General features: G+C 45.4%; 1 protein-coding gene across 2 annotated transcripts in view; it reads right to left on the reverse strand.

Annotated features, from left to right (window-relative positions):
* Nucleotides 1–298: 298 nt before the first annotated feature.
* The window catches only part of SPINT1 (serine peptidase inhibitor, Kunitz type 1), a 43,479-nt gene continuing 16,360 nt past the window's right edge, over nucleotides 299–27,417 (reverse strand). The window contains exons 1-10 of one of the 2 annotated variants that reach the window (XM_044272234.1): nucleotides 26,413–26,856; nucleotides 19,380–19,534; nucleotides 18,095–18,239; nucleotides 16,415–16,594; nucleotides 13,185–13,217; nucleotides 12,184–12,309; nucleotides 9,573–9,623; nucleotides 7,133–7,303; nucleotides 2,565–2,621; nucleotides 299–1,057 (exon numbers count right to left, since the gene is read on the reverse strand). In XM_044272234.1, the coding sequence (XP_044128169.1) occupies nucleotides 870–1,057; nucleotides 2,565–2,621; nucleotides 7,133–7,303; nucleotides 9,573–9,623; nucleotides 12,184–12,309; nucleotides 13,185–13,217; nucleotides 16,415–16,594; nucleotides 18,095–18,239; nucleotides 19,380–19,534; nucleotides 26,413–26,809 (1,503 nt within the window). In that variant the 5' untranslated portion in view covers nucleotides 26,810–26,856 and the 3' untranslated portion in view covers nucleotides 299–869. Of the gene's footprint in view, nucleotides 1,058–2,564; nucleotides 2,622–7,132; nucleotides 7,304–9,572; nucleotides 9,624–12,183; nucleotides 12,310–13,184; nucleotides 13,218–16,414; nucleotides 16,595–18,094; nucleotides 18,240–19,379; nucleotides 19,535–26,412; nucleotides 26,857–27,417 lie in introns of those variants that run through there. The other variant, XM_044272233.1, reaches the window with a different exon arrangement.

A 27,417-nucleotide genomic window follows, 5' to 3' on the forward strand; every position in this document is an offset into this window, starting at 1 on the left:
CTATTGCTGTCATCATACTGAGATTTTACATTTCTGTGGTTCTTTTTTACAAAACGTTGTGTATGTTGAGAGTTTCTGACCATCAGATACAGTCAGTAGTAGCATCAACCCAGCACATGGCCAGGTTCCATCCTAAGGTTAATGTAAAAGAGGACTGTCATTTCTGAAACTACAATAGGTACTGGTTGACAATTGAGAAATAATAAGACTGATGGGTTCCATCTTCTCAAGGCTGACTAAACAGAAAATATAATGTGAAATCACTCTAGCCCATACCCAAAAATAGAGGATACCGCACTTTCATTTATATAAAAAAGATTTACTCATGAAATTAAAGCGGAAACGTTGTCTCTTCAAACTATAAAGAGTCACCAAACAACACAATTCATACAATACTATATCTACATTATAGGTTAAAATGAAAAAATAAAGTGATGTCAGGCCGCCGTATAGTCAGATGGAGTATTAGAATGGTGTATATATAACTTAAAAGTGCCACGTAATGTCGTTACATCATGGGACATCACATGGCTGCATAGTCACTGGGTACTTGTCTACTGCTGCATAAATTAGGAGCTTGTATCACAAGGGGCTGATTCTAGCGAGCAGTGGACAGGTGCACAAAGCCAAACAATGACATTATGTAAAGAAATGAAGCTAAATCCCCCCCTCCCCAAGAATAAAGAGATTCTGCCTACGCCCTTGACTGCTGGGTTTATGGCGTCCACCATTTGGCAATGGAAGTGATACATTTTGCAGTCTTTTCCCTCAAAGGGGCTATGTGAGAGCTCCGTGCACTAGACTTTAGTGTGGAGTGTTGAATTAAGTCCAATGGTAAATACATTTCTCCATAGGTTGGCACCAGCTAATCAAACTGGCTTGGTGGTCCGATTATATACTAGGTGTTCTGTGTCTTCCGTTGCAGGTACAACAGTATTGTTGACGTTTGCTTGTCGCTTACTGCTCTTCTTCTTTTTCATATAACAGTATCCAATTACAGCAAGGACAACCAAGATACAGATGCCAAGAAACACTGCAATGGCTACCTCAGCTGAGCCTGTAGAAGAAAAGCACAGAGGTTTTTATTCAGAATTTTTTATTTTTTGCTTAACCCTTCAGATATAAAGGTGTAAAAACACCCTCCCACCCGCATCCCTGCTGCCCAAGCTCTGCTCGGGCTTTGGGAAAATGGCCTAACAGTTCAGCCTGAAAAGCAGGGCGGGGGGCTGCTTTAAGCCTTCATGTTTCGGGAAGTTAGAGATATGGACCTGGTCTTGTTTGAAAAATTACAATCTGAGCTTTAAAACAAGACCAGCATCACAGCATTACCGCCTATTCACAACCTTTAGTAATCAAAAGCGACAACAGGCGAAAGTGAAAGCAGGTTTCTGCTACTTTCACTCCCAACCAGATTTCTATAAAGGTAATCTCTCATGTTACAGAGGAGATAATGCTGCGATTCTGGGCTCGTTTTAAAACTTAGATTGCCAGCTTTCAAATATCTTCTACAGAGCCACTATATGAAGGCTTAAAGCAACTCTTTCCCCCCCTTCAGGTGGCTGTGATCTCGGGCAGCCTGTAAAAGGGGGAGCATCTAGCAGGTTGCAGTATAACCAGAGAGGAATCTAATATATTAGCTCTCAGACAGTTATTTGGTCAGGAAACTAAAAATGTTCTGGGTCTTGGAATTCAGCAACACAAACAGATTATTTTGTAAAAACAAGTATTATGCAGTAGTATAACATAAGAATTAAATACATTTGGCATCATAACTGCAGTGGCTTCCAAGATCACTACACCAGCAGTTGGGGCAATGTATCGCTCAACAGCAAAAGTAGGATTGAAGCACTCACAAAGCCTAAATACTCAAACCGGACCATCAGATTCAAAACAGAACCTGGATTGGTCACTAAAGACGATATGGTTCCAGTCCGTAGCAACTCAGGTTTATTGTTCATGGCACCACTGCAAATGAAGCAGGTGGAAGCTGGCTGTCAATGTCAGAACATGTAATGTATGCAGTGACCCCTAAAGTCCCTTCTGCTAAGCTTCTGGAAATGGTCTGGGCAGAGACAAGAGTGTGGAATGAAGGTGCCACCTCGGTCTGCATGGTGGACAAAAACTGTCGGAGCTGCTCATGTTTGTCTGCAGATTAAACAATCCTCTCTACTGGTGGTCTGTCTGAGCCATCCGAAGCTTGTTTGCCATGTGTACGTTTCCCTCATGAGATGTTGGGAGCAGTGGTGACATAACAGCTAAGTCAGAGCTGGCCAAGATGGCAGGCAATACATCAAGTGGCCATCCTGCTTCCCTTGTCAAATTCTGTCAACTGGGCAAAATGTCTTCAAGTGCATCGCAGAGGCACATCTAGCAGTCAACAACCTCTCATCAAGAGGTACACAACCCAAAAGTAGCCTCTGAGAGCATTTTTTTTTTATGCCACCTTGTGGCAAGACCCAGTGTCTAATCAGACCTCATATGTAATTATTTACATATCTGTTTGAGACATAACTGCATGCCTCCGTATTACATACATATACACACAAATCGAAAAGTGCACTCACCCACACCCCCTTCTTGTGCACTAGGATCCTCTGTACTGGTTCTAAAAATATCCTCACCTGTTAAGAAAAAAAAAAAAAATAATAATCATAAATTTATTCCATTATGTACAACGTTATATAATGTAGAAAGTTGGTAAAGTAAGTACAGCGGTGGAAGAAATATTTTGCAGTCTCAGTGGCCAATAAAGGGGCTGTCGCACTTCAATGAGTGGCATTTATCATGTAGAGGAAGTTAATGTATTGTGATTGGCCATATTGCCTCTTTTGCTTTCCAGATTCATTTTTCCATTTCATTATACACTGCTCGTTTCCATGGTTACGACCACCCTGCAATCCAGCAGGGGTGGCAGCGCTTGCACAGTATAGGAAAAAGTGGCATTATTCCGCTGCAAGAGATGTATACTTTAGGTTAGACTATTTTCTAATACAGCATTCAGTGGTAACCCTCCTTGCCTTCTCCTCGATTGATTCTAGGACCTTCTCTGATCACGCTATGCTCCATGCTTCTCTGAGATTTCCCCTCTCCAGCACCTAAGTCCTGGCAGTGGCGACTGAATGAGTCCCTGATACAGGACTTTTTAATCTCACAGGACATCCATACGGTTCTCTCTTGCTAATTTGAAGAAAACCAGGTGGATAACGCTTCTCCCCTCACAGTCGGGGCTGATCACAAATGTGTGGTCAGGGGAGCGCTCATCAAGCATGGAGCCAGACGAGAGAGAGCAGAGGACATCTCCCAGCTTCTGGCTGAGGTCTCTCGTCTGGAGCTGGTTCACAGTCACATGCCCAGGCTTCTCGCACGGCCTTGTTGATGTAGTAGATGAATTGTAGTAGGACTCTAGCTCGATCATTGCGAGAAACTATGTCCCACTGATTGCCAATCCCAGGGGCCACAACCTAAATGATCCAGATAAGATAACGGAAGCTTTTGCCCAATACTACCAGACCTTGTAAAATCTCCCTCGCTCTAACTCGGCTAGCCCCTCCCTAATACTAGCCATGCGCAAATACCTATCCGACTCAGGTCTCCCGAAAATCCCACGACATGCTCTTGCGGAATTAGACAGGCCCATCTCGGAAGAGGAATTAACAGAAGCCTTAAAAACTATGCAACCCAGTAAAGCCCCTGGTCCGGACGGACTACCGGCATCTTGTTATAAGATATACTTACCTCTCCTACAGGCCCCCCTCACTAAGGCACTGACCGTAATGGCAAGAGGGACTCCTCCACCTAGAGATAGGACTCGCGCACATATCACAGTCATACATAAAGAGGGCAAGGATCCAGCAGCCTGCACAAGCTATCGCCCTCTGTCATTGCTTAATGTAGACCTCAGGTTGTTTGCAAAGATCTTGGCCACGCGCCTAGTCCCTTTCCTGTCAGACCTGATTGACTCTGATCAAGTAGGCTTTATCCCATCTAGAGAAGCTAGGGATAACACTACGAAAGTGCTGAACCTGATTCACCATGGTAAATGAGAACGCGCCTCTTTTTGCCTTTTATCGACAGATGGTGAAAAGGCGTTTGATCGGGTGGGCTGGCAGTGGTTATTTGAGGTCTTAAACCATGTAGGCATAGCTCGCTCTATGATGGCCTGGATCTGTTCTCTCTATACCTCCCCCCTCTGCTGCAACGAAAGTGAATGGGGTCCTATTGTCCACTTTTGAAATACGAAACGGGACCCGACAGGGTTGCCCTCTCTCCCCCTTAATTTTCGGGCCTTCACTGGAACCTCTACTCCAAACAGTCCAGTCAAACCCTAAATATTACAGGCCTCTCAGTGGGGGGACAGGAATATAAAGTGGCGGCATACACAGATAACTTGATATTCACAATTACTAAGCCCATGACCTCTTTCCAAAACTGGATCACTGAGTTTAACATGTACCAGGCAATGACCAATCTAAAAATTCACTTTAAAAACCCTCTAGAATCCAATCTAGCGGCCTCTTTCTCTTTCCGATGGACGGTGGAAGCGGTCAAATATCTGGGAATATGGATTCCAAGAGACCCGAGAGGTCTACAGTACGAATTTTGCCCCTCTGCTAGGTCGGATTAGGAGGGTCTAAATAAATGGTCGAAGGGCCTGTACACATGGTTGTGCCATTTTTAAGATGAATGTTCTCCCTCGTCTGCTATATCTATTTCAGACACTCCCAGTAAAACTACCACCTAGATTTTTTGTCACAATCCACCGAGACCTCTTTACATTCATCTGGGCGGGTTAGGGCCCGAGGCTGGCCCACTCTGCTCCATCTCCTGAAGGAGGGGGGGGGGGGGGCCTGGGGATTCCGGATCTCCGAAAATATTATGCAGCTACCATGCTTCAGCGCGTTTTGGACTGGTGTCTCCACGCTCCTTTTAAACAATGGGTGACCATTGAACATCGCTGCTCACGGGCCCCTCTGGAGCCCTTACCTTGGGCGATGGTGCAGACCCCGACAGCACTCTCCACCCACCCCACCATAGGCCCTACCTACCTCCAATTTCTCAAATATGCTAATGTCAGCAGGATCTCGCCCACACCTTCCCCTTTATTTCTAGTCCTGGGACACCCGGAATTCCCAGTTAGCTGTTCCTCGGGCCCCCTTTTGCATTGGCGTTTAAGTAGAAAATGTCGCGCTCCCTTCTTTAGGACAGCAGGGAGATGGCTTACACATTCTGAATTACTGGAGCTGTCAGACCCTTGAGCCCTGGGACAGTGGAGAGCTAGACAAATATTTTCTCTCCTCTATCCCCTCGTCCAAGAGTTTCGACAGGCTTCTTACCCCTATCGAAAAGGTATGCATAGGCTCAGGTGTATACAGACACTCCCGGTCTGAGTTCTATAAGGCATTGGTAGTGCCTTATCCGGACTTCAGACCTCCATATATTGACAAATGGAGCTCTGTGGCCGAAATTGTATCATCCCGCGCACAAATCCTCCATTGCTAGTAAATTCCAGGAAGCAAGTTACAAAATACTGTCTAGATGTTCCGACTCTTCTTCAGAAAATGTTTCCATCTGCATCTCCACATTTTCTGCCATTGCAGTAAAATTAGGCAAATCTGGAAGTCACCATAACCTCAATCTTTTCCTTTCCCATACCAAACACCCTGGGCTTCTTTCTGTTACTGCTCTCGGACCGATCCAGCAATTTGCTTAATAAATCAATCCTGCGTCACCTAAGGCCTGCATCTCAGCTAGATGGAAATCGCCTTCCCACCCTCTATAGACCTCTGGGTCCACAAGGTAGAAGATATTCGGAGAATGGAGGAACTCACAGCTCTATTGAAAGACACCAACGAGGCATTCAATTCTGCATGTATGCTGTGGTTTGTATTTCAGAACACCCTGGAATACCAGGCTTTATTGGTCCAATAGAAACCTCCCTCATCATTTAACTCCATTTTCCCTAACACCCCGACCTTCCCCGATTTTCCCCCTCATGTTACAGTCAGTCTCCCTCTTAATGACATTCCATTTCCCCCTTTGTTCATGATATGTGTTGCACTGGAATCATAGAAGATCGCATATAGATTGTGTCCCATCGTACAAGAACAACCTTAGGACTTCCTATTTTTGATGACCCTGGTATTATTCTACTTTGTTAGGGCACTTTCACACTAGCGTTTTTGTTTTCCGGTATTCAGTTCTGTCACAGGAGCACAATACCGGAAAATAACGTATCAGTTTTATCCTAATGCATTCTGAATGGAGCGCATTCCGTTCAGGATGCATCAGTTCAGTCCTTCTTACGTTTTTTTGGACTGAGAAAATACCGCAGCATGCTGCAGTTTTGTTTCCGGACAAAAATACTGAACACTTGCCGGAATGCGGCATTCATTTACATTGAAGTTTATTAGTGCCGGATCCGGCTTTCCGGTCTGCACATGCGCAGACATTTAAAAATGCAAAAAAATTATTCCGGATCAGTTTTTTCCGGATGACACTGGAGAGACGGATCCAGCATTTCAATGCATTTGTCAGAAGGATCCACATCCGGTAAGTACCCTTACACTGATCGGTACAGTCGGGCCTTCGTCTTGTAGACTGATTATTAATGCATGGTCTTTGATTTGACAACAATTGCACTCCACATTTTTTTTATGACGATGATACATTGGTACCTGTCTTTAAGAAAATTTGAAAAGTGCCAGCCCTGTCTTCTCTGATGGCTGGGGTAACGGGAGCACACATAGGCTGGTGCTTTTCCCTATAGTGTGCAAGTATGGCTACCGCTGCTGGATTGCTGGGTGGTCACAACCATGGAAAAGGGCAGTGTATAATGCGATGGAAAAGTGAATCCACCAGGTGTCTATGCTTTATAGCATATGCAAGGACTGGAGGTCAATAGACATTAAGGCTGGGGCTACACCTGGATTTTTTATTGTCGCCTACAAAATAAAAAAATAAAAGGGGATGTGAGCTGCAGAAAACAGGAAGAGTCAAGTTGTCAAAATAAAATTTTTACATTTGGCGCCCTTAAAATGGTGTTCCCAGTAGACATGAAAAGCAGGCAGTAAAATTCTGGGTCAAGCCTTCCCCACGTCTGCACCATACATGTACCACAACTAGGTAGACTTACCAGTAACTCCTCTACAAAACTCTTCACAGTCGTGTTCGTGAACAAAGTTATTTCGGTTTCCCATACAGCCCCCATAGGTAAAGCCCAAGCACTTCTGGATTACAGGATCAAAGTACCAGCGAGAAAAGCTGGCTCGGCATGGACCAGTAGCCGGCAACTCCACACACCGAGCTGAAACAGATGAAGAGTAATAAGCATGTGCATGTCCAGTAAAGAATCCACATCTGAAAGTGAGGGGGGGGGGGGGGGGGGGGGGGGGGGGGGTATTTATCAAAACCGGCTTAGATTCCACCTTTTATTTTTCTTTGCAGAGCTTTCCATTAGAGATGAGCGAATTTCAGGTTATGAAATTCGTTCACTGGTAAAAGGTGAATTGCGTTATGGATTCCGTTACCACGGACTATAACGCAGTTCTATGACGGAATGCCTTTAGAGGCATTCCGTCATAATAGAAGTCTATAGGCTGCAAACCGGATCCGTCCCGTTTCCGTTATGCAGGAGAAGACTCCGGATTAGGAGAGGACTCCCCTGCAAAATGGAAACGGAACAGATCCGTTTTGCCGCCCATAGACTTCTATTATGACGGAATGAATAACGGAATGCCACTAAAGGCATTCAGTCATAGAACTGCGTTATGGTCCGTGGTTACGGAATCCATAACGCAAGTCACCTTTTACCAGTAAACAAAGCGTGAACAAATTTCAAAATATCAAATTCGCTCATCTCTACTTCCTATCCGTCAAAAACGAAACTACTTGTGTTTCCTCCATCTACTATCCTACCTAAAATCGGATACAGTGCTCCCTCAAGTTACAATATTGGTTCCAGGATGACCATTGTAAGTTGAGTAATCGGTTCCAAAGCCCCAAAAAGTCATCCAAGATGAGAGAAATTGAAGATTTAAGAAAAATAAGCAGATAACTAAGAAAGATAAAACAAGTCCTTCCATAGAACAGTCAGGAGGAGCCGCTAACTAGTAACTAATCCAGCGAATATACCAGAGAAGTGACCTTGATTGGTTGGATCCAAGTCTGAGGAATTGCATGTCGAGTCTGGTTTCATCTTACGATGGGTCAGAAAACACCATTGTATGTTGAAAATACCGTATCCTGAGGCCATTGTATCTTGAGTGATCACAGAATTTCTGTGTGTGTGGTACTACCATAACTCCTGGGCTGCATGACCTCTGTGGGGTAATGTTGGACCATGATCATTTCTTCCCCCCCCCCCCCCCCCCTATATCCTATCACTTGCTCGCTCATGCCACCTGCACCTCTTTCTAGAATCTGTCTTTTTCCTTCTGTGGAAACAAGAACTTATTGTAGCTCTGATCCATTCTCTCCGTGATCACTACTCATTGCTCAGTCTTTCCCTCATTAAAGGGATTGCACAGTGGCTTCATTTTGATCAACTATCCTCAGGATAGGTCATCTATATCAGATTGACAGCAGTCCGACTCCCAGCAGCCCTTTCTAATCCAACTCTTCTCCATTCACCCACCTTCAATATTATTTCTCACAACCTGATCCTTCATCTAACAGCATATCCACCACACCACTTGCACTCAAAAGCATTAAGGATACTGGCTCACCCAGACCTGGGGGTATTTGCAATTGTTGTGTTTTATATGTAACGTATAGCATTTCATGTTTCATGCCATTTATGCCATCAGAGGAGGTAATGGTTGGCAGGAACAACCACCCTTTTCCTCCTCTCTTGGTGGGAGTGGGCATAGTCCTACTTCCTGCCAGGACGAGGAGTTCTAGGCTAATGAGACAGAGGAAGGGGTTTCTGTTTTGATAGTGGGGGAGTGAGGAAGCATGTCAGAGCTCCTACTCCCAAGAATGGTATCTTCTTCCACTATGAGACCAACACTCCAGAGAGGTAAGCAAAGCCAGCTTCAAGAAGAAAGCAAGACAAGATAGCCAAGTGATCAGCAAAATACAGCTTTACAGACATTGCTGCAAGGTGAGGGACAACAGGTCAGACACCACCACCTACCTAAACCATCGCTAGGCCAGACTAACATTAAGCCTGTACTACAGTGGACCGCTATATCCACAATTGCTTGCTAGTGCCAACCTACTGCCCATCAAACCTGCCATTACACCACCTCATCTGATGCCAGGGAAACTGCACTTTGTTGCTGCTGGATGTGCTGCACAAGTTATATTTCGCACTAGTAAATAGAGACTGTTCTACGTTAGTTCTGGCCCGCTTCTCCAGTACTACATTTCCACTGCACCAATCCCCAGGGAGCACCAGCCTGAAGTACTCCAAGGCCACTACTACTCCCATCCTCTGCACATTCTACAAGGCAAGCACTTAGTACAATTGCTATTTTCTCATTATAAAGTGCTGTGGAATATGTTGGTGCTATATAAAGAATTATTATTATACTATTGTGTCTGTCTGTATAGTTTTGCTATGCAGCACATACCTTTATTGTTTGGCACGTCCAAGTTTTGCAACTTCTTAAATTCTTTATCATCTACAAAGAAAACCGTTATGAATATGCTGATGGTAAACTGTATACAGGGCCAATGACACCATGAACAGTATCACTAACCAAGTAAGGGCTCATGCACGGATCATAATCTCACGGAAGCGCTCTGTAGCGCTTCCGCTCCGTATCTTGCGGATTGCAGACCCATTTAAGTGGATGGGTCCGCATCCGTGATACAGAGAGCCCACAGCCAGTGCAGGTATATTGCGGACCCCTAAACGAAAGGCTCCATATTTTACTCTACACAATCCAGTCAACGATCATCAAGCTCATCCACAAATACAGACGTGATAGACCAGTGGTGACGTGGAAATCAGTGGCATTATTGCCTTTTTGTGGTTGTGGACTGTACATGTTTAGGCCACTACTCATTTCTACAGTCTGTGTATTATGCATACAAAGTTTCCATGTTTAATATAAACTCATTTTTATGGAAGAAAAATTCAGTTGGGCCAAGGGCTTAAAAGGGTTGTGTCACTTCAGCTAATAGCATGCATCATGTAGAGAAAAGTTAATCCCAGGCACTTACTAATGTATTGCGATTGTCCATATTGCTTCCTTTGCTGGCTGGATTCATTTTTCCATCACATTATACACTGCTAGTTTCCATGGTTACGGCCACCCTGGAATCCAGTAGCGGTGGCCGTGCTTGCAAACTATAGGACAAAAATGGGACCGTGGGAGCTCACATAGGCCGATGCTTTTTCTTATAGTGTGCAAGCACGACCATGGCCGATAGATTTCAGGGTGGCCGTAACCATGGAGACCAGCAGCGCATAATGTGATGGAAAATGGAATCCAGCCAGCAAAGGAAGCAATGTGGACAATCACAATACATTAGCAAGTGCCTTGTATTACATTTCTCTACATGATAAATGCCATTTGCTGAAGTGACAACAACCCCTTTAAAGTCTATGGACACTTTTTGAGCAAGTTTTGATTGCATTTTACTCATTTTGGACCATTTTTGGGGTCAATTAGTATTTATAAAAAATTCTGCAGTTTTTGAGAATCAGGGAATACAGAGACAGTCACTTTCTGTTTACTCTGAATCCCATCATGTGATGGCTCATGTGTAGTTCTCATCTCCTGACCGCATAAACAAACACTCATTATAGCTAAACGCTTCTCAAACTGATAAAGGCCCCTTTACACCTCCCAAACGTTGGGCAGATTATTGCCAATATGCATTCATACAAATGCTCATTAGCGATAATCTGCCTGTGTAAAGGGTATATTAGACTGCCAGATTTTTTACCTGATAAGGAGCGCTCCTATGAAAGCTCGTTAGCGATCATCTGACCATCCAATACTGCCTCTAAATGCCCGATGAACGAGCTTGTTCATCGGGCAGTCCAGATCTTTCAGCATGCCGAAAGACCTGGATGTGTCGGCAGCAGATCGCTCTGTCTAATGGGATCTGCCCCGGCACACCACTGTCCTGCATGGGGATGAGCGATGGTATAGCAAATCGCCTCTCCCATGTTGTGGAGGCAATGGCGTAGCGTGGGGGTGGGGAACTGTGGCCCGGGCGCAAAATTTTAAGGGGTGCCAGCAGGGCCGCACCGCCAAAAGTTAGGCGATTGCCCCAGGCGGCACGGCCCTGCTCACAAGAGGGGGCAGCGGCAGGGCCCAGGGAGATGAGCACTGCTATTGTGGAAGCGCTCATCCCCATAGTCATCTGTATCGCCGTCCTCAGGACAGAGATACAGATGGAAGTGATGCGGCCGGGCAGGGGCGAGGCGTCTCCCTTCCCAGTTCCTCTGATAGGCTGCTGGCGGCACGAAGAAGTCACCGCGCCGCCTAAGGCTACTTTCACACTAGCGTTCGATCGGATCCGCTCATATTAATGCAGACGGTGGCTCCGTTCAGAACGGATCCGTCTGCATTATAACTTAGAAAAATTTTCTAAGTGTGACATTAGCCTGAGCGGATCCGTTCAGACTTTACATTGAAAGTCAATGGGGGACGGATCCGCTTGAAGATTGAGCCATATGGTGTCATCTTCAAGCGGATCCGTCCCCATTGACTTCCATTATAAGTTGGAACGGATCCGCTCTCCTCCGCACGGCCAGGCGGACACCCGAACGCTGCTTGCAGCGTTCAGGTGTCCGCTCACTGAGCGGAGCGGAGGCTGAGCGCTGGCAGGCGGATGCATTCTCAGTGGATCCGCCTCCACTGAGAATGCATTAGGGCCAGACGGCTGCGTTCAGGGCCGCTTGTGAGCCCCTTCAAACGGAGCTCACGAGCGGACACCTGAACGCAGGTGTGAAAGTAGCCTAAACTGTACAGTGCGGGACACAGGCCGGAAGAGGCCTGCATCACATGATGGGCGCAGTTATTTTAGGGCACTCTGTGCCAATAATTATTAAAGGGCAACCCCTTTATAATCTTATTACAAAACCTGTTGAAAATCTTAAATTAAAAAAAACACTATTGAAAAAAATATTTGTAGCCCAAAAGGAGTAAAATGCCTCCAAGGTGTACATAGCCTTTAATCCGAGTAGTGATGAGCACCAGATGGAGAGCGGGAAAGGATACTCACAATTGTCACAGGAGGACTCATCAGAATTATCATTGCAGTCTTGAGCATCGTCGCATTGTAACGCCGCGTCGATGCAGCAGCCGTCAGCACAGCGGAACTGTGATCGCAGACATTTACCGTCACACACTGTTAGGATACGGTTTGGATTAATACACATTCTAAGCATTCGTAAAGCAGCATTATAAACATTAACGTGACCAACGCTGAATTAATAGCTCGTAAACCTGCACAGGAGGTAGTAATAAAACTACCCAAAAATATTTCACATGAGGCACAAGACTATAGTAATACAGCGATTGTATCTTCTCAGCTTCACGTTCCTAACTATAATCCCCCAAAGGAAGAAGAACAATGCTTTAGAATGAGCACAACGCTAGTAGATAACATGTAAAAGAAGACGCAGCCACCCACAAGGTGCCAAAAGTCCAGGGATGTACCGTGCAATGAATAAGGAGACCAAAAACTGGAAGCCTAGAGGACATCTTCAGGCCACGCACTTCTAACAGGACCACAGCGTGTCAGCGTGAAATTAACATTTACTGAACTAATCGCAATATTACAATGCCTTTATTTGTAATGCACAAGCGATGTGGTCCTGTTGAAGCCTGCCCTGTGCACTATCGGTGTTCTCAGTCTCTGGTCTCCTTAGTATTGTGCCAAACCCAGGTAACAGTATAGCAGTGTTATTTGGCCAGCGTTACTAATACCATCCACTGCATACATCATTCCTAAGTAAATATAGTAATACACCGCTCAATAATACCAACATACAGTGACCAAATAACTCCATAGATGCCACTGGTCATCTGTGACGCACTGCGGCCGGTGTGCCCTATGCAACGGCATCCGTCACACAACCCTAAAGCTGGTCCTGCGCCCCCAGTTAAACAGAACTTAACATCCGACTGGTAAAACCTTTTTTTGGATGTAATTTACCAAAGATATTTCAAATACACAGCTACAGAAGTCATAAAAAGGCCACAAAACCAAAATGTATTTACCTGGCTCATTTCTCCGTCCTTTCCCGGAACCATCTGCCAAACAGAAATGGAAGATAATTTAATGCTAACTAAAGATGAGGTGGAATCCACGGGGGTTGTCCCAAAAAGCACATGTATGTCCTGCGATTTTAAAGGGAGTCTGTCACCTCATTTTCACCAACGTAACTAACAGCACTGCCCGAGAGAACGCATACCAAACCTACCTGTGTGTACTTCGTGTCCTTATTACATGTCCAGAAAATGGACTTTTATTTTGCTGAAAAATGGCTCCCAAGTGCCCAGCTGAAAGTGAAAGTAAAGACAGCTTTCACTCCTGACTTTCTAACAGCTGTATCTTCCGATATAGCGGAGATAACGCTGTGATTCTGGTATTGTTTGAAAGCTTGGAATGCCAGCAGGCTCATATTTCTAGCTTCTACCAATGCCAAGATATGAGCAGCTAAAGCAGCGCTCCCCTCTTCAGTCTGGTTTGCTTTGTGCACAAAAGAGCTTGTCCTGCACACAGGTATGTTTGGTATGCGGTCTTCTGTGGGGCAGTGCTGTTCATTATATTGATGAAAATAAGGTGACAGACTCCCTTTAAGAATGTCCCACGTCATATAGTTAAAGGGAGTCCGTCACCAGCATTTCACTTTTTTAACCCTTCCCACAGCTCCCTAGCATGCTTAGTTAATCAAAACGTTACCTCTGGCATCTTTCCTGCTCTTATAAATCCATCAAAAACGATCTTTATAAGATATGCAAATGAGGGCTCGCACGTGCCCAGGGGCGGCGTTACTCTCTTAGGTGCCCTGCTTGCTCAGCCTTTTCATTGCGTCCCCCCGCCCCTTCCTACCCTCCACCCGCCCATCCTTTCCCTCTGACCGCCTTTCTACTAACTTGTAATTCTGCCGATATCCCGCGCCTGCGCACTCATTCCTTTGGCCGGCGCATGCGCACTGCGATGCCCATTCCTTGTACGGCATCACAGTAATTAATGCGCATGCGCCGATGGACCGCCTCCTTTGTTGAGTTTTTGCGTCGTCAGCCGGCGCATGCGCAATAGTTACTGTGATGCTGTACAAGGAATGGGCATCGCAATGCGCATGCGCCGGACGGAGTGCGCATGCGCGGGATCTCGGCGGAACAACAAGCTATGAGAAAGGCGTCAGAGGGAAAGGATGGGCGGGCGGAGGGTAGGAAGGGGTGGGGGGACGCAATGAAAAGGCTGGGCAAGCAGGGCACCTAAGAGAGTAATGCCGCCCCTGGGCACTTGCGAGCCCTCATTTGCATATCGTATAAAGATCGTTTTTGATGGATTTATAAGAACAGGATTGATGCCAGAGGTAACGTTTTGATTAACTGTAAGCATGCTAGGGAGCTGTGGGAATGGTTTAAAAAAGTGAAATGCTGGTGACAGACTCCCTTTAAAGGGGTTGTCTGAGATTTTTTTTTTTTATTGATGACCTATCCTCTGAATAGGTCCTTGGTATCTGATCACGCCCAGGACCACCACCAATCAGCTGTTTGAGAAGGCACCGGCGCTCACAGTAGCAGCGTGGCCTTCTCTCAGCTTTCCCTAGGCCAGTGACGTCACATGCATCACATGGCTTAGGCGCCGCTTCCGCACCAGTGCCTTCTCAAACAGCTGATCGGTAGGGGTTCCAGGTGTTGGACCCCCCCATCAGATACTGATGACCTATCCAGTTCAAAAATCTCAGAAAACCCCCTCTGGTCCACTATTCTGGGTAAGGCTACATTCAAACTACAGGGAAGAAGAAAAATAAAAAAAAGTACAATACTCTTCTCATCCACTTGAATTCATGGGGACACTCGTCTATCTAACCCTTGCTTTTCAATCAATGCTGTGGGACCAGAGGTTCCCAGAGATGTGACATCACGATGCTGGGCGCGCAGGTCCTACAGCATTCAGTGATTAGCGAGCGTCCCTACACATTCAAGTGGATGAGTTTATTTTAATTTCTGAAAGACACTTGAAGTTTTTAATGGCAGATAAACCGGTGCGTTCCTGTCTATGCGGCCGTTAAAAACGGGTTCATTGATTTCAATCGAGTCCGTCTGGCAGTGAAAACAGCCAAAAATAGGATGTCCTATTTTTTTGATGGCCTCTGTTGACTGGCCGTTTGTTACTCAAACTGAGCTTAGTTGGTTGGGTTATGGACTAAGGTCTTGATTGTTTTCAGTGGTTGTAATGCATTTTCGATTTATTGAAAAAAAAAAAAAAAAAAAAAGGGTGGGAGTTTGGCAGCTTGACCCCCTACAATCTTTAGAACAAGCTGGCACTGATCCCCACTTATACACAGTCACCCTCAAACTGTGCTCAGTAGGGATAAAGGGAAAACACAGCATGAGACGACATCTCCTGGATATCGCAACAGACTGGGTAGATAAATGGGGTTTTACTTTCTTTATATAAAGATATCCATCAGAGGTCCAAACTCTCTGTATGGACATACATTTAAAAGAAAATGTGGACTGTCTACAGCCACCACTAGGGGGAGCTCACTACATACTGAGAACAGCATATAAACATGTGCAGTGAGCTCCTAAATGCATTTAGTGGCAGCTGTGGATAAAAAAAATAAAAATAAAAAAAATAGTATTTCTTTCTTTGTTTGCTTTTTTAACGCTATAGACACATTGATGTTTTTTGTTAACTTGCTTCCAAGAAATGTAGCAGATTATATATTAGGTTTGTGGAACTAGAATTTAAAGGGCTTTTCTAGGATTTAGGACACCAATATCAGATTGGTGGGCTTTTGACACTGGCACTCCAACCGATCTGCTGTATGAGCAGCCGCCAGTGTCGGAAACTATACAGTGCTCTGTGCTGGAGGCAGACAGCACCATACACTGTGTAGTGGCCATGCCGGGGTACTGCAGCCAAGCTCCCAGCGCCTGTCTGTCTCCAGCTCCATATACTGTATAGTCTTCGGCGCTGGCGGCTAACTTAAACAGATTGGTTGGTGTGGCGGTGTCAACCCTCCACCGATCTGGTATTGAGGACCTATATCTGTAGCCTGGACAACCCTTTAATCCCTTAACGCATGACATCGTCCATAGGTACGGGATCAGCATTAAGTGGTTGTATGAACTCACGCCAGGGCCGTTTCTGCCATGAGGTGAGATGGAAGGTAGATCGGAAAAAAGGAAAAAACAAAAACGCAATGCCAAACATTGGCCCAGTCCTCAAGGGGACTTTAGAATTTTTTTTTAAACACATTTATTACCTGCACTTTCAGCAGAATTTACACACGTTTGCCGACAGTCCTCTTTTCGGACATAGTTGTTCTTGTTTGGGTGGCAACCTCCGAATATAAACTCTTCGCATTCACTGGCCTCTGGATTATAATACCATCGAGGGAAGGAACCGCGGCATCGACCCACTTTCTTGGGAGAATGACAGTATTCTGGGAACAAATATGGTTTGGAACTGCATTTATTTCCTGTTCTGTCACAGCAAGATATAGAGGGAGATTTATCAAAACGGGTGCAAATCAAAAACTGGCTTAGTTGCCCATAGCAACCAGATTCCACAGCTCCTTTGAAAAATAAAAAGGTGGAATCTGATTGGTTGCTATGGGCAACGAAGCCAGTTCTACTTTACACCAGTTTTGATAAATCTCCCCATAGAGTTTTCTTATCACACGTATTTACTCATAACTAATAAGATATTTAAACAAACAAAACAAAAAATGTATAAATAAATAAATAAATAAACAGACATTCCCAAGGCCGTGTGCATGGCTGGGTGGTTTAATTGGTAGGTACTCTCTATGACAATCAGAGGAGAGGTGATAACGCTTGATGGCAGTGACTCACGTAGGACAGGTCTAGGTTAATGACAGTGTGTAAGTGCCGGGTAGTTGGAGCCAATGTCTCAGGGTGTGACCGTACAAGGAGCATGTAAGCGAAAAAAGTGCAATCAGGACTTTCTGCAGTAACTGGTATAAAATCGGATTTACATCCATGCCGCCTTTGGACGCCAATTGTATAGTTTACAAGAAGAATTGTTCTACAGTTGAGTAACTTTACAGATCCATTGGATTAATGGGTTAAACGGATTCGGTGTGCACTCCAGTCCACTCCTTTTTAAAGATGCCATATATTAGACTGGCGGGGGTCCTAATGCTGAAACCCTCACCAATCACGAGAATGGGGGCCCTGTACCCCGTGGAGCCTTCCCCCCCCTGAAGATGTATGGAGCGGCTGGTCCATTCATCTCTATGGGAGTTCCAGAGAGAGCAGAGTACAGCTCTGCTATGTCCATAGAGATGAATGGAATTATGATGCACATTTTTAACCAGCCACTCCATCCATTTCAGTGGGCCTCTATGGGGTACAGGGCCCCCGTTCTTGTGATCAGTGGGGGTCCCAGAAGTAGGACCCCCCCGATCTAATAGTTATCCCTTTTCCAATAAAAATAAAATCTGAATTGTGATAGTTTCGGGGTAGTGAGCGAGCGTAAAGCGGGCCATACACATTACGGCGGGTTCGGCCTACACACTAATGTGTGTGGGGAGACAAGGATTGGGTGAATTGAATATTTTTGCCCAATCCTTTCGCTCTCTGGGGAGATAAGCTGCCGCCAGAAGTGTCTGGCACCGTCTTTCTCCGCTCTCCCCATAGCATATAGACACGTTCAGCCGAGCCAAACATGTCTGTGTACGGGGGGGGGGGGGGATAGCTGTCAGGAGACCAATCGTTCGGCCAACAGCTATTGAACGTGTATGGCCAGCTTAAGGGTGTCGGTAACACACGGGGCAGATCGGCAGGGTGTCACTGCATGTTGCTTGTAACAATGGTCCAGGAAAGACCATCACATGCTGAAAATATTACAACTGGAGGGATCCCTGCATGTACACAGGTAGACGGGATCACTTTTGTACACCATTATCCAGCACACTCACCCTCAGTTTCTTCCGTGGTTAGCACAGTGATGGTGACCGTGGCGGAGCTCTGATGACTCGCAGTGTCAGTAACTACCAGCGCAAAGATGTACTGTCCATACTGAAGATTGGACACCTGCAGGTAAGCTGGTTGGTCTGCAACTGGCTGTAAGAGAATTTTAATTTCCTATGAATGGATATCAAGTTACTACATATAATGGTACTCCAGCTGGAAGAGGTCCCTTGAGCGTCAAGCTGCTCCCTCGCACTTGTATAAATGAGGTCACGGGAGAAGACCTATATAACAAGATGTTTTTCAAGTTGTGTACAGGAGAACCTGCTGTGTCACAAGTTCAGCCCTTCTAGCCTTCCTTTTATGAAAAGCAGATGTTCTCTACAGACATTAGACAACCACAAGAAGTTGCTTCCTTACCATCTTCTTCCTCTTTTTTCCCCCCTCGGTCTCATTTCACTGCCAAGACCGGATACAAGCTAAACCTAAACTGGAACCAAAGCTATGGACAACATGACAATTCTCAGAGCAGCAGGACGTACAGACGGTCCATAGGCATACATATTATAGGAAAGTCCATCATCTCACCACTTCTATAAAGCCAAACCTAGGGTAATCGGTATGTGTGATATACACACTGCTCTGCTTTATCACCGAAAGGGTGGAAATGATATGTCTAGGTAGGTTTAGCATGTACAAGGGATCACAGCACTCCAAAGATGTGAAAAATTTTCAGATTTTTATTTATTTTTTAAATCCCCAGGTTGGAACTAATACGTTGAATTTTTATGGATACAGGGGAATACATCCACTATTTTGTTCACATCCCTGGAGTGCTGGATCAAGGTCTGGATTGTGTGCACCATACTTGGTCTTCTTTTGTTTATCTAGGTAGGTTCAGATTTGGGGTGGATTTAGACGGGGCAATAATCGGGCAGATTATCGGAAATGAACGTTCCTGCGAACACTCGTTCTAAAGGTGCAGCCGATCAGCCGATGAATGAGCGAAACTCTCGTTTATCGAGTGCAATGGTCATTGGTTCAGGCACCTAAATTATCCATTCTGGGCAGATCACCCTTTCTAAACTGCAATCTACTGACCAGAAACAATGCTGTATGAGGACGAGTGATGGCAATAGTGATGCCTCGCCCTCGTACCGTGGAGGTGATCGCTGCATGTAAATGGAGCACTTTAACTCCACTTCACAAGCAGCCGACTGTCAGGAAGGAACGCTTCCTTCCTGACGATATCTAAATGCACCTTTATTGTACTATCGTTCCAGGGACATTTACCTCATAAACAATGTCGGCATCCCCGGAGAGCAGGCTCCATTCATAATTCACAATCCCTTCTTTATCCCAGCTTTCTATCCCACTCAAGGTGACTTCCTGGTTGGGCTGGGTCTTCACATCTCTGCTTACTCGGGCTATAGGAGGATCATCCTCTCCTAGAGAAAAGATGGTTGACAAGTACATGGTCATACACATATTAAAGAATCTATACAAATGAAAAGAGTAAAATAGATAATTGAAGGTCAACATTAAAAGAGCAGTACAACGAGGTCACATGCACACCTACAAATATAAACCTCAGATCACTACAACTGGAAGGCCTAGGTCACACTTCAGTGATTGTGAGCCAAAACCAGAAGTGGAGGCTCCACAAAGATAAGAACCTGCTCTGTGTTTTTGACCTGCCCCTGGTTTTGGCTCACAATCACTGAAGTGAGAAGTAGGCCAAACGGGACACAACTAGGCCTCGGCCCAGAGCAGCTTGGTCCACCTTAATGTGCTTGCCAGCTTTTGTCCTTTGACGTTTATGTGCCTCAGATGCATTTGTCTTCTGCCAAGTCATTTGTGTCCTCTATCCAGTCTTTGGCCGCACTATACTACCACACCTAACCTGAATGTATCTGTCCCTATGGACCTTCTGGATTTCTGCAGGGAATGCACAATAAAATCCATGTGAAAATTCCATCATCTGACCATTCAAGACAGTACCTTGTTGCTGGCTTTTCCAGTTCTATATCCCATAGGATTCTCTCCTTATGGACTACCATATCCTCACAGCAGCAACGTTCTTTAGTGTTATTTTAGAAGCACATTCACTGGATGAATGTACGGTACCTTGGAGAACCTGACTGGAGGCATCTAGACAGTGATTATGGACAGAAATGTCTAATTCCAGCTCTAGGTCTACACAGCGCCGGCATTGCCTAAAAGGCTGTTGGTGGTTTCTCAAAGGGCGCCACGCTTGGTATTTGTTAATAACCATCTCTATTTATATGGCACTAACATATCCCGCAGCGCTTGGTTAAAAATTCGCCAACTATGCAGTTGGTCTAAACATAGATCCAAATTTGTATTGCAATTATTTTCACACTAAGCCAATGTAAGCCTTTTATGCCTGTGTCCAAATAAGGGCTCATGCACACAAAGGCATTTTTTCCCCCCCCCCCCGTGTCAGTTTTTTTTGTGTGACCCGTATGCAGAATCGGTAACTTCAATGGGTCCGCCAAACAAAAAATTAAAATAAACGGAAATTACTCGGTGTGCATTCCAGAAGAAAAAAAAATAATAGAACGTCATATTCTTGTCAGTTTTGAGGACAAGGACAGGCATTGTTGTTACAGTGTTAATCCACAAAAAAAAAAAAAAAAACTCTAACTGTGGTGTCAGGTTGAAAAGGACTCCAGATGTCACTCAGCACCTAACACCATACAACCTGCTGGAACTGGCTCATGCCAGCAAAATTCCCCCGAGTGACCAGGCCACCTGAAGGCAGAATGTAGGATAAGGGAACATTCCTAGAAATGCTCGTTCCCTATAATTTCCTGAGTCACTGATAACCCAATGAATGAGAACACACGTGCTCATTAGGTGAAGAAGTCACTGATGAGGTCACTTAAATCACCACTAATGGTAAGTAGATTGTCCTGTGTAAACGAGGATCTGCTGTCCAGAAACTGTATCAGCAGTGATTCCTCATCTCCATATAGTGGAGATGACTGTTGAATGCAGCTTTCCCCATACTCTAACATGCAGGCAATCATCAGGAACCAATGATTCGTTCCCAATAATTGCCTGCTAGGTTGGTTAGGGGTTGTCCGAGTTATGGGGGGGGGAAGATATAGCACTGTGAATCTGACGGTCAGCGATATATAACTAAGCTAAGCAAGTTTTAGGCAAAAATAAATATCTACCGGTATTTCCTAATTTCCCTGGTTCTCTTCTGGCCCTTTGTTTACCTGCAATAACAACAACAATCTCTGCCCCTCCCCCGCTCTGCTAAGGGAGTGGATACAAGAGCTGCCCTGAGTGACATGTCTGCCTGCTGGGAGACTCAGCAGCATGTTGTATGTGTAGGACTACAAGTCCCAGCTGTATAATGACACTGCTAAGGGAGTGGATACAAGTGCTGCCCTGAGTGACATGTCTGCCTGCTGGGAGACTCTGCAGCATGTTGTATGTGTAGGACTACAAGTCCCAGCTGTATAATGACACTGCTAAGGGAGTGGATACAAGTGCTGCCCTGAGTGACATGTCTGCCTGCTGGGAGACTCTGCAGCATGTTGTATGTGTAGGACTACAAGTCCCAGCTGTATAATGACACTGCTAAGGGAGTGGATACAAGTGCTGCCCTGAGTGACATGTCTGCTTGCTGGGAGACTCTGCAGCATGTTGTATGTGGAGGACTACAAGTCCCAGCTGTATAATGACACTGCTAAGGGAGTGAATACAAGAGCAGCCCTGACTGCTGGGAGACTCAGCAGCATGTTGTATGTGTAGGACTACAAGTCCCAGCTGTATAATGACACTGCTAATGGAGTGAATACAAGAGCTGCCCTGAGTGACATGTCTGCCTGCTGGGAGACTCAGCAGCATGTTGTATGTGTAGGACTACAAGTCCCAGCTGTATAATGACACTGCTAATGGAGTGAATACAAGAGCTGCCCTGAGTGACATGTCTGCCTGCTGGGAGACTCTGCAGCATGTTGTATGTGTAGGACTACAAGTCCCAGCTGTATAATGACACTGCTAAGAGAGTGGATACAAGAGCTGCCCTGAGTGACATGTCTGCCTGCTGGGAGACTCTGCAGCATGTTGTATGTGTAGGACTACAAGTCCCAGCTGTATAATGACACTGCTAAGGGAGTGGATACAAGAGCTGCCCTGAGTGACATGTCTGCCTGCTGGGAGACTCTGCAGCATGTTGTATGTATAGAACTAAAAGTCCCAGCTGCATAATGATACTGCTAATACACACAGGATCTTCCCCCTACCTGCAATGCTCTGCAGAACTTTTCAGCTCCTGTGCCCAGCATTTGTCTCCTCACTGCCTGCAGCTACACAGTAAACAGCCCTGAGTCTGTGCAGCTGAAGGGGTTAAGAATCCTGGGAGAGAGCAATAAGCAGCAGCAGCAGTGCAGGGGGGCGTGGCCAGCACAGATTCCTGTGCAGATCTCTCAGGTTTGTGCAGGAACATCATCAGAGCAGGGAGAGAAGTTGACATCACAGGTCATGTGACCCTCAGTGAAATCTGAGAAACCAGCCACGGGAGATAAAGTGAGTTAATTGGAAAGCTGTTACATTTGCCTAGTTAGAAACATAGAAAGGACAAACAATAAAAACAACAACCACCCCTTTAAATGGAAGCAGTAACACTCATGACAATTACCTATTTCAGATACCAATTCCAGAGTGCAGCACCCTCTTCCAATAGCTGATGGTAGGGTGTTGGGAGTCAGACCCCCACCGATTGAATACCAATGCTCTATCCCAAGGATAGGTTATCATGATCAAAAATGCTGTCCCCAAAAAAAAATCTCAATACATTACGGACCATGCCATATTTAACAAATTTTCATGTGCAATTTAATCTAAACTTAATCTTTAGGCAGATACCTTACCATCAGAAACGCAAATTCAAGCTTTCAGGTTTGGATCCAGAATCTACAAAAGCCCCTCAATCATCACATGCTATTTCTAGAACTACAGGAGCCCCTCTGGTACCAGAGCCCAGATGCTTCTAAAACCTACGTATATGCCAATACTGGTGTTGTAGAAGGCTCCTCATCAGGGGTGGAACATATTTAGTGACCACGACATGCTCTCCTCTGATACTTTAATGCTACCTGCACACATTGTGGAAAAACTGCAATAACATTTTTTTAGGATTTTAGTGCGGAAGTGGTGCAGAAACGCACATAAATCAGCATGGACCTTGAGTGTGATCACTGGCAGGATTTTTTCCAGTAGTTCAATATTGATGGCCTACCCACAGGATAAGTCATCAAGATCAGATCAGTGGAGGTCTGTTTCCTGGAACCCCCACTGATCAGCTATTTGAAGAGGCTGTGGGTCTCTGGAGAGTGCTGAGGCCTCTTCCTAGGCCAGTCATGTCACGTTCATCAGACACGTGGCCAATGTGCAGCTCATTCCCATTCAAGTGTACAGGCAATACAAAGCACAGACGCTATATAAGATAAAGGTCGTAGTGCTCACTGGTGGGTGTTGGGAGTCAGACATTGATGGCCTACATTGAACTCCGGGAAAATCCACATATACATATATATTACACACACGATGTTGCAACCAGCCTGTGTACGCCGTCATCTGGCACCAACTTGCAATCTAGGACAGAGTTCAAACATCTAGACAGGCAAGAAGTCTACGTAATGCTGGATGACAATTGCCGAGGCTCGGTCTACTTTCTCTTATATTGTACGACCTTGAGAGAAGATTGCTGTCCTCTATTCACTTCTCCGCTATGGGAAGGACATGGCCACTCCTGGATTGAGGAGGTGATCCATGTTCTGGCTCACATAGGAGTGAATTTCGAGCAGGGGACCCTCTTGGTGACCTCCATATGCTCTAACAGGGCATATGGACAAGCTTTGGCATTATTTGACAACCTCCTCAGACATGAGGGAATCAAGAGGAATAGTTCTAAAGAGAAATGGAATAAGATCTTCTGGCTTCAGGATGGTCATCTGCTTGGGTAGGGATTTTTTATAAGTACTGGAGTCAGGTTATATATACCCAATAATTTGAGAACTATGCAACATGCTTCAAATTGGACTAGAATTTTTAGGGTTGATATCCAAAGTAACAAATAGAAAATAAATAAAGCAAAAAATAAGGCACTGCTTTCACGAATCAAGGTACCAATACACCTTAGGTTACGGGCACATTTGCCCCACAAACCTGGTATTAAGGTCCAGCACAGGAACAGAATACCAGAACCACCAAAACTAGACAGATCCCATTAAGTATAATGTGGTCCGACCTGACTACCAGCCAGAACCTGTGACTCAGTTGTGAACCTAACATTTGTGTAAATTTGATGAAAATTTCAACCAAAACAATTGTTGTTTGTTGCATGCAGGGCTCTTTACATGGGCCGAGAATGATTATCTGGCAGTGCAAATGTACTGCCAATTACCCAATGAATAAGCATTCATTGGGTAATCCGATCATTTGTGCACACACAAAAATAGTCGTTTGCCGGCAGCAGATTGCACTGTGTAAACAGCATCTACTGCCGGCAAAGAAAGTCAGTAAGGGGACGAGCAAAGACATTAGAGATCGCTCCTCACCATACTCATGTAAATGCAGCGGTCTCCTCCACCAGCGAGCAGCAGATTGTCGGGAAGCTTCCTTCCCAACATTCTGCTGCTCTGTCGTCCCATGTAAAGGGACCTTAAAGTGTAACAGTCATTCTTTTTTTACTTTTGCAATGTATAGGGGCAGTGATACGGACCATTTTTGTAATATACTTTTATTAGTGAAATCATACCTTTCGATTAGAAAAATAGCTCTAAAGTGGCCCATTTTGAGCCTTAGCGACGCTCCTCTGTCTTCTGTTTACAGAACAGTCAGTGTTGAGCAAGTCTCCACAGTTATGTAAACAGAAGACAGAGGAGCGTTGCTAAGGCTCACAATGGGCCACTTTAGAGCTATTTTTTTTAATAGAAATGTATGATTTAATTAAAGTATATTACAAAAAACGTCAGCCCCTACACATTACAAACATTTTTTTAATGACAATTACACTAAGAATGGCCGATTGTTTAAGGTGACAAACAGACATTAGTCGTCTGAAAAGGCGTCATCCACGTTTGATTTTTTATCTGATAGTTGGGCAAAAGAACTTTGAAACCACACAAGACTGCTCCCAGAAAGAGCGCTCATCCTTAGGCCTCCTGCACACGACCGTAGGTGTCCCGTTGCCGTACTGCATTTGCGGATCCGCAATACACGGGCACCGTTCCATGTGCATTCCGCATCGCAGAACCATTTGGGGACCCATTGAACCATTCACTTCAATGGGTCCCCAAATCCGGAGATACAGAATGGTGATGAACGGAACCCTAAGGAAGCACTACGGAGTGCTACCATGGGGTTTCTTCCCGCACTTCTGTTCTGCAAAAAGATAGAACATGTTCTATCTTTTTGCGGAACGGCCGGATCGTGGACCCATTAAAGTGAATGGGTCCGGATCCGCTGCGGCTGCCCCGCGGTCGGTGTTCGTCCATTGCGGCCCGCAGCACAGCCACGGGGTGCACACGTTCATGTGCAGGAGGCCTTAGTCCAAAGTCACTGAAGATGTATGGCCAGTTTGACGGTTAAAAGTCAACATGGACTAAAATATGTATGGCTGCATCTCTAAAAACGATCGTTGACCGGACGACTGATCGTTCAACCATTAACCTACTTCTAGCCCACGTGCATGGCCACCTTTACAAGTTATCAGCAGGATAAAGGGCTGCAACAACTGGTACATAATCTTAACCACAAACAGGTAAAGCAAGAGTAACCACACAACAGTCATTATCACAATGAGAAATTATTTTATCTCCTAACGCAACCAGACAACTTTTGTCCATATGCCTTTGTAGACCACCACCCAGCTGAGAGACGCACCACCTTCTGATGCCTGGCATTTCCACTAATAAAATGGACCTCTTAGCCAGAGGGACAGCTTCGGTGAGACATGGTAGCCCACACATTTAGATGTCCCTGTGTAGATGGGCCACTTGCCAGCAGCTTCTGTCTGAAATTCGTCACTGATCCGACTATGAACGATGACGGTCCTGTGGCTCTTTACTGTCGGGGCTTGTAACGTTATGGCTTTAATTCGGGGGAATTGGGTTGTACAAACTAAATCTTTGCCTGGATTGAAACAAGCCTAGTTGTCATGCCACATTTGTCTTTCAGATTATCAACGAAGAATCACCCTGTGCTGCTGTATAAAGCTGGAGGCACATGGGCACTTAGGTAATGGACACCATATCCATACAAACTTAGATTGCAAAGCACTCACCTTCCTCGTCTTCCCACAGGTGGAGGTACTGCTTGCTGATGTCTAATGTGACATAGCTAACAAATCCCTCCTTCCTGACGAACTTGCAGACAAACTCCTGTTTGTAGAGGCAGTTGAGGAGAAAACAAGACTTGATGATGTCATCATGGCCATGCTCGCGCTCCACCAGCGCCAGGTTACACGCCGGGACCCGGCAGCAGGCGGACAGGCAATCTCGGACCCGGTCCAGGTTGGGCGCAGTGAGGAATGTCGCCCCGCTGCTCACAGAGTCGTTCAGCTCTAGCACGAAGTTGGGCAGCCCCTTTGTAAAATGGTCAAGGCAGCTTTGTCCATGGAGCTGGGAGCAGACCAGCCAAAAAGACGCCGTGATAACGGCGACAGCTGACAGGAGGCGCATCCTGCAGACAAGCCACCACAGTGGAGAAGAAAAGAGGCACCGACTTCTAGATGGTTAACCAGCTGACAGGAGAAGAACATGCTCCGTCACAGGAAACCCACATGCAATGTAAAGGGGAACTTCTCCTTTGTCATGGTTCCTTACAGCGTTATTCTACACTAGATGGATTCGCCATAGATTTTTAGCACTTTTCAGATGAAGCAGCATCTCAGGAGACCAGGAACGTTCTGAGTGTGAAGACGTCTAGATAACACCAAGCCATTTGCACCACAGATTTCATGGAGATAAAGTTTTGAGCCCTGTTCCAGGTATATCCCACACCAGTCTTTGCCCCCTGTACATTATTATATATATTTTTTTTATGAACCTCAAAAGTGTTACATATTGGCATTAATCCACCTTTAACCCTTTACCTGCTGGCTAGGTGGATGGAGTACAGCTAATGCTTGTTGGTGGAAATGAAGAGGCAGGAAGTGAAATTGTACACCTGAGGCCTCCTCCCCCACCATGAGTCACACAGAGAAAAGCGGTTCCTTCACTAGTCCACAGTGTCACCACAGAGAAAAGGAATGACATCCATATGGTAATAAACCGGCCGAGCCCAGACT

The sequence above is a fragment of the Bufo gargarizans genome, chromosome 11 (genome assembly GCF_014858855.1).
Source record: "Bufo gargarizans isolate SCDJY-AF-19 chromosome 11, ASM1485885v1, whole genome shotgun sequence".
Taxonomy (NCBI): Eukaryota; Metazoa; Chordata; class Amphibia; order Anura; family Bufonidae; genus Bufo; species Bufo gargarizans.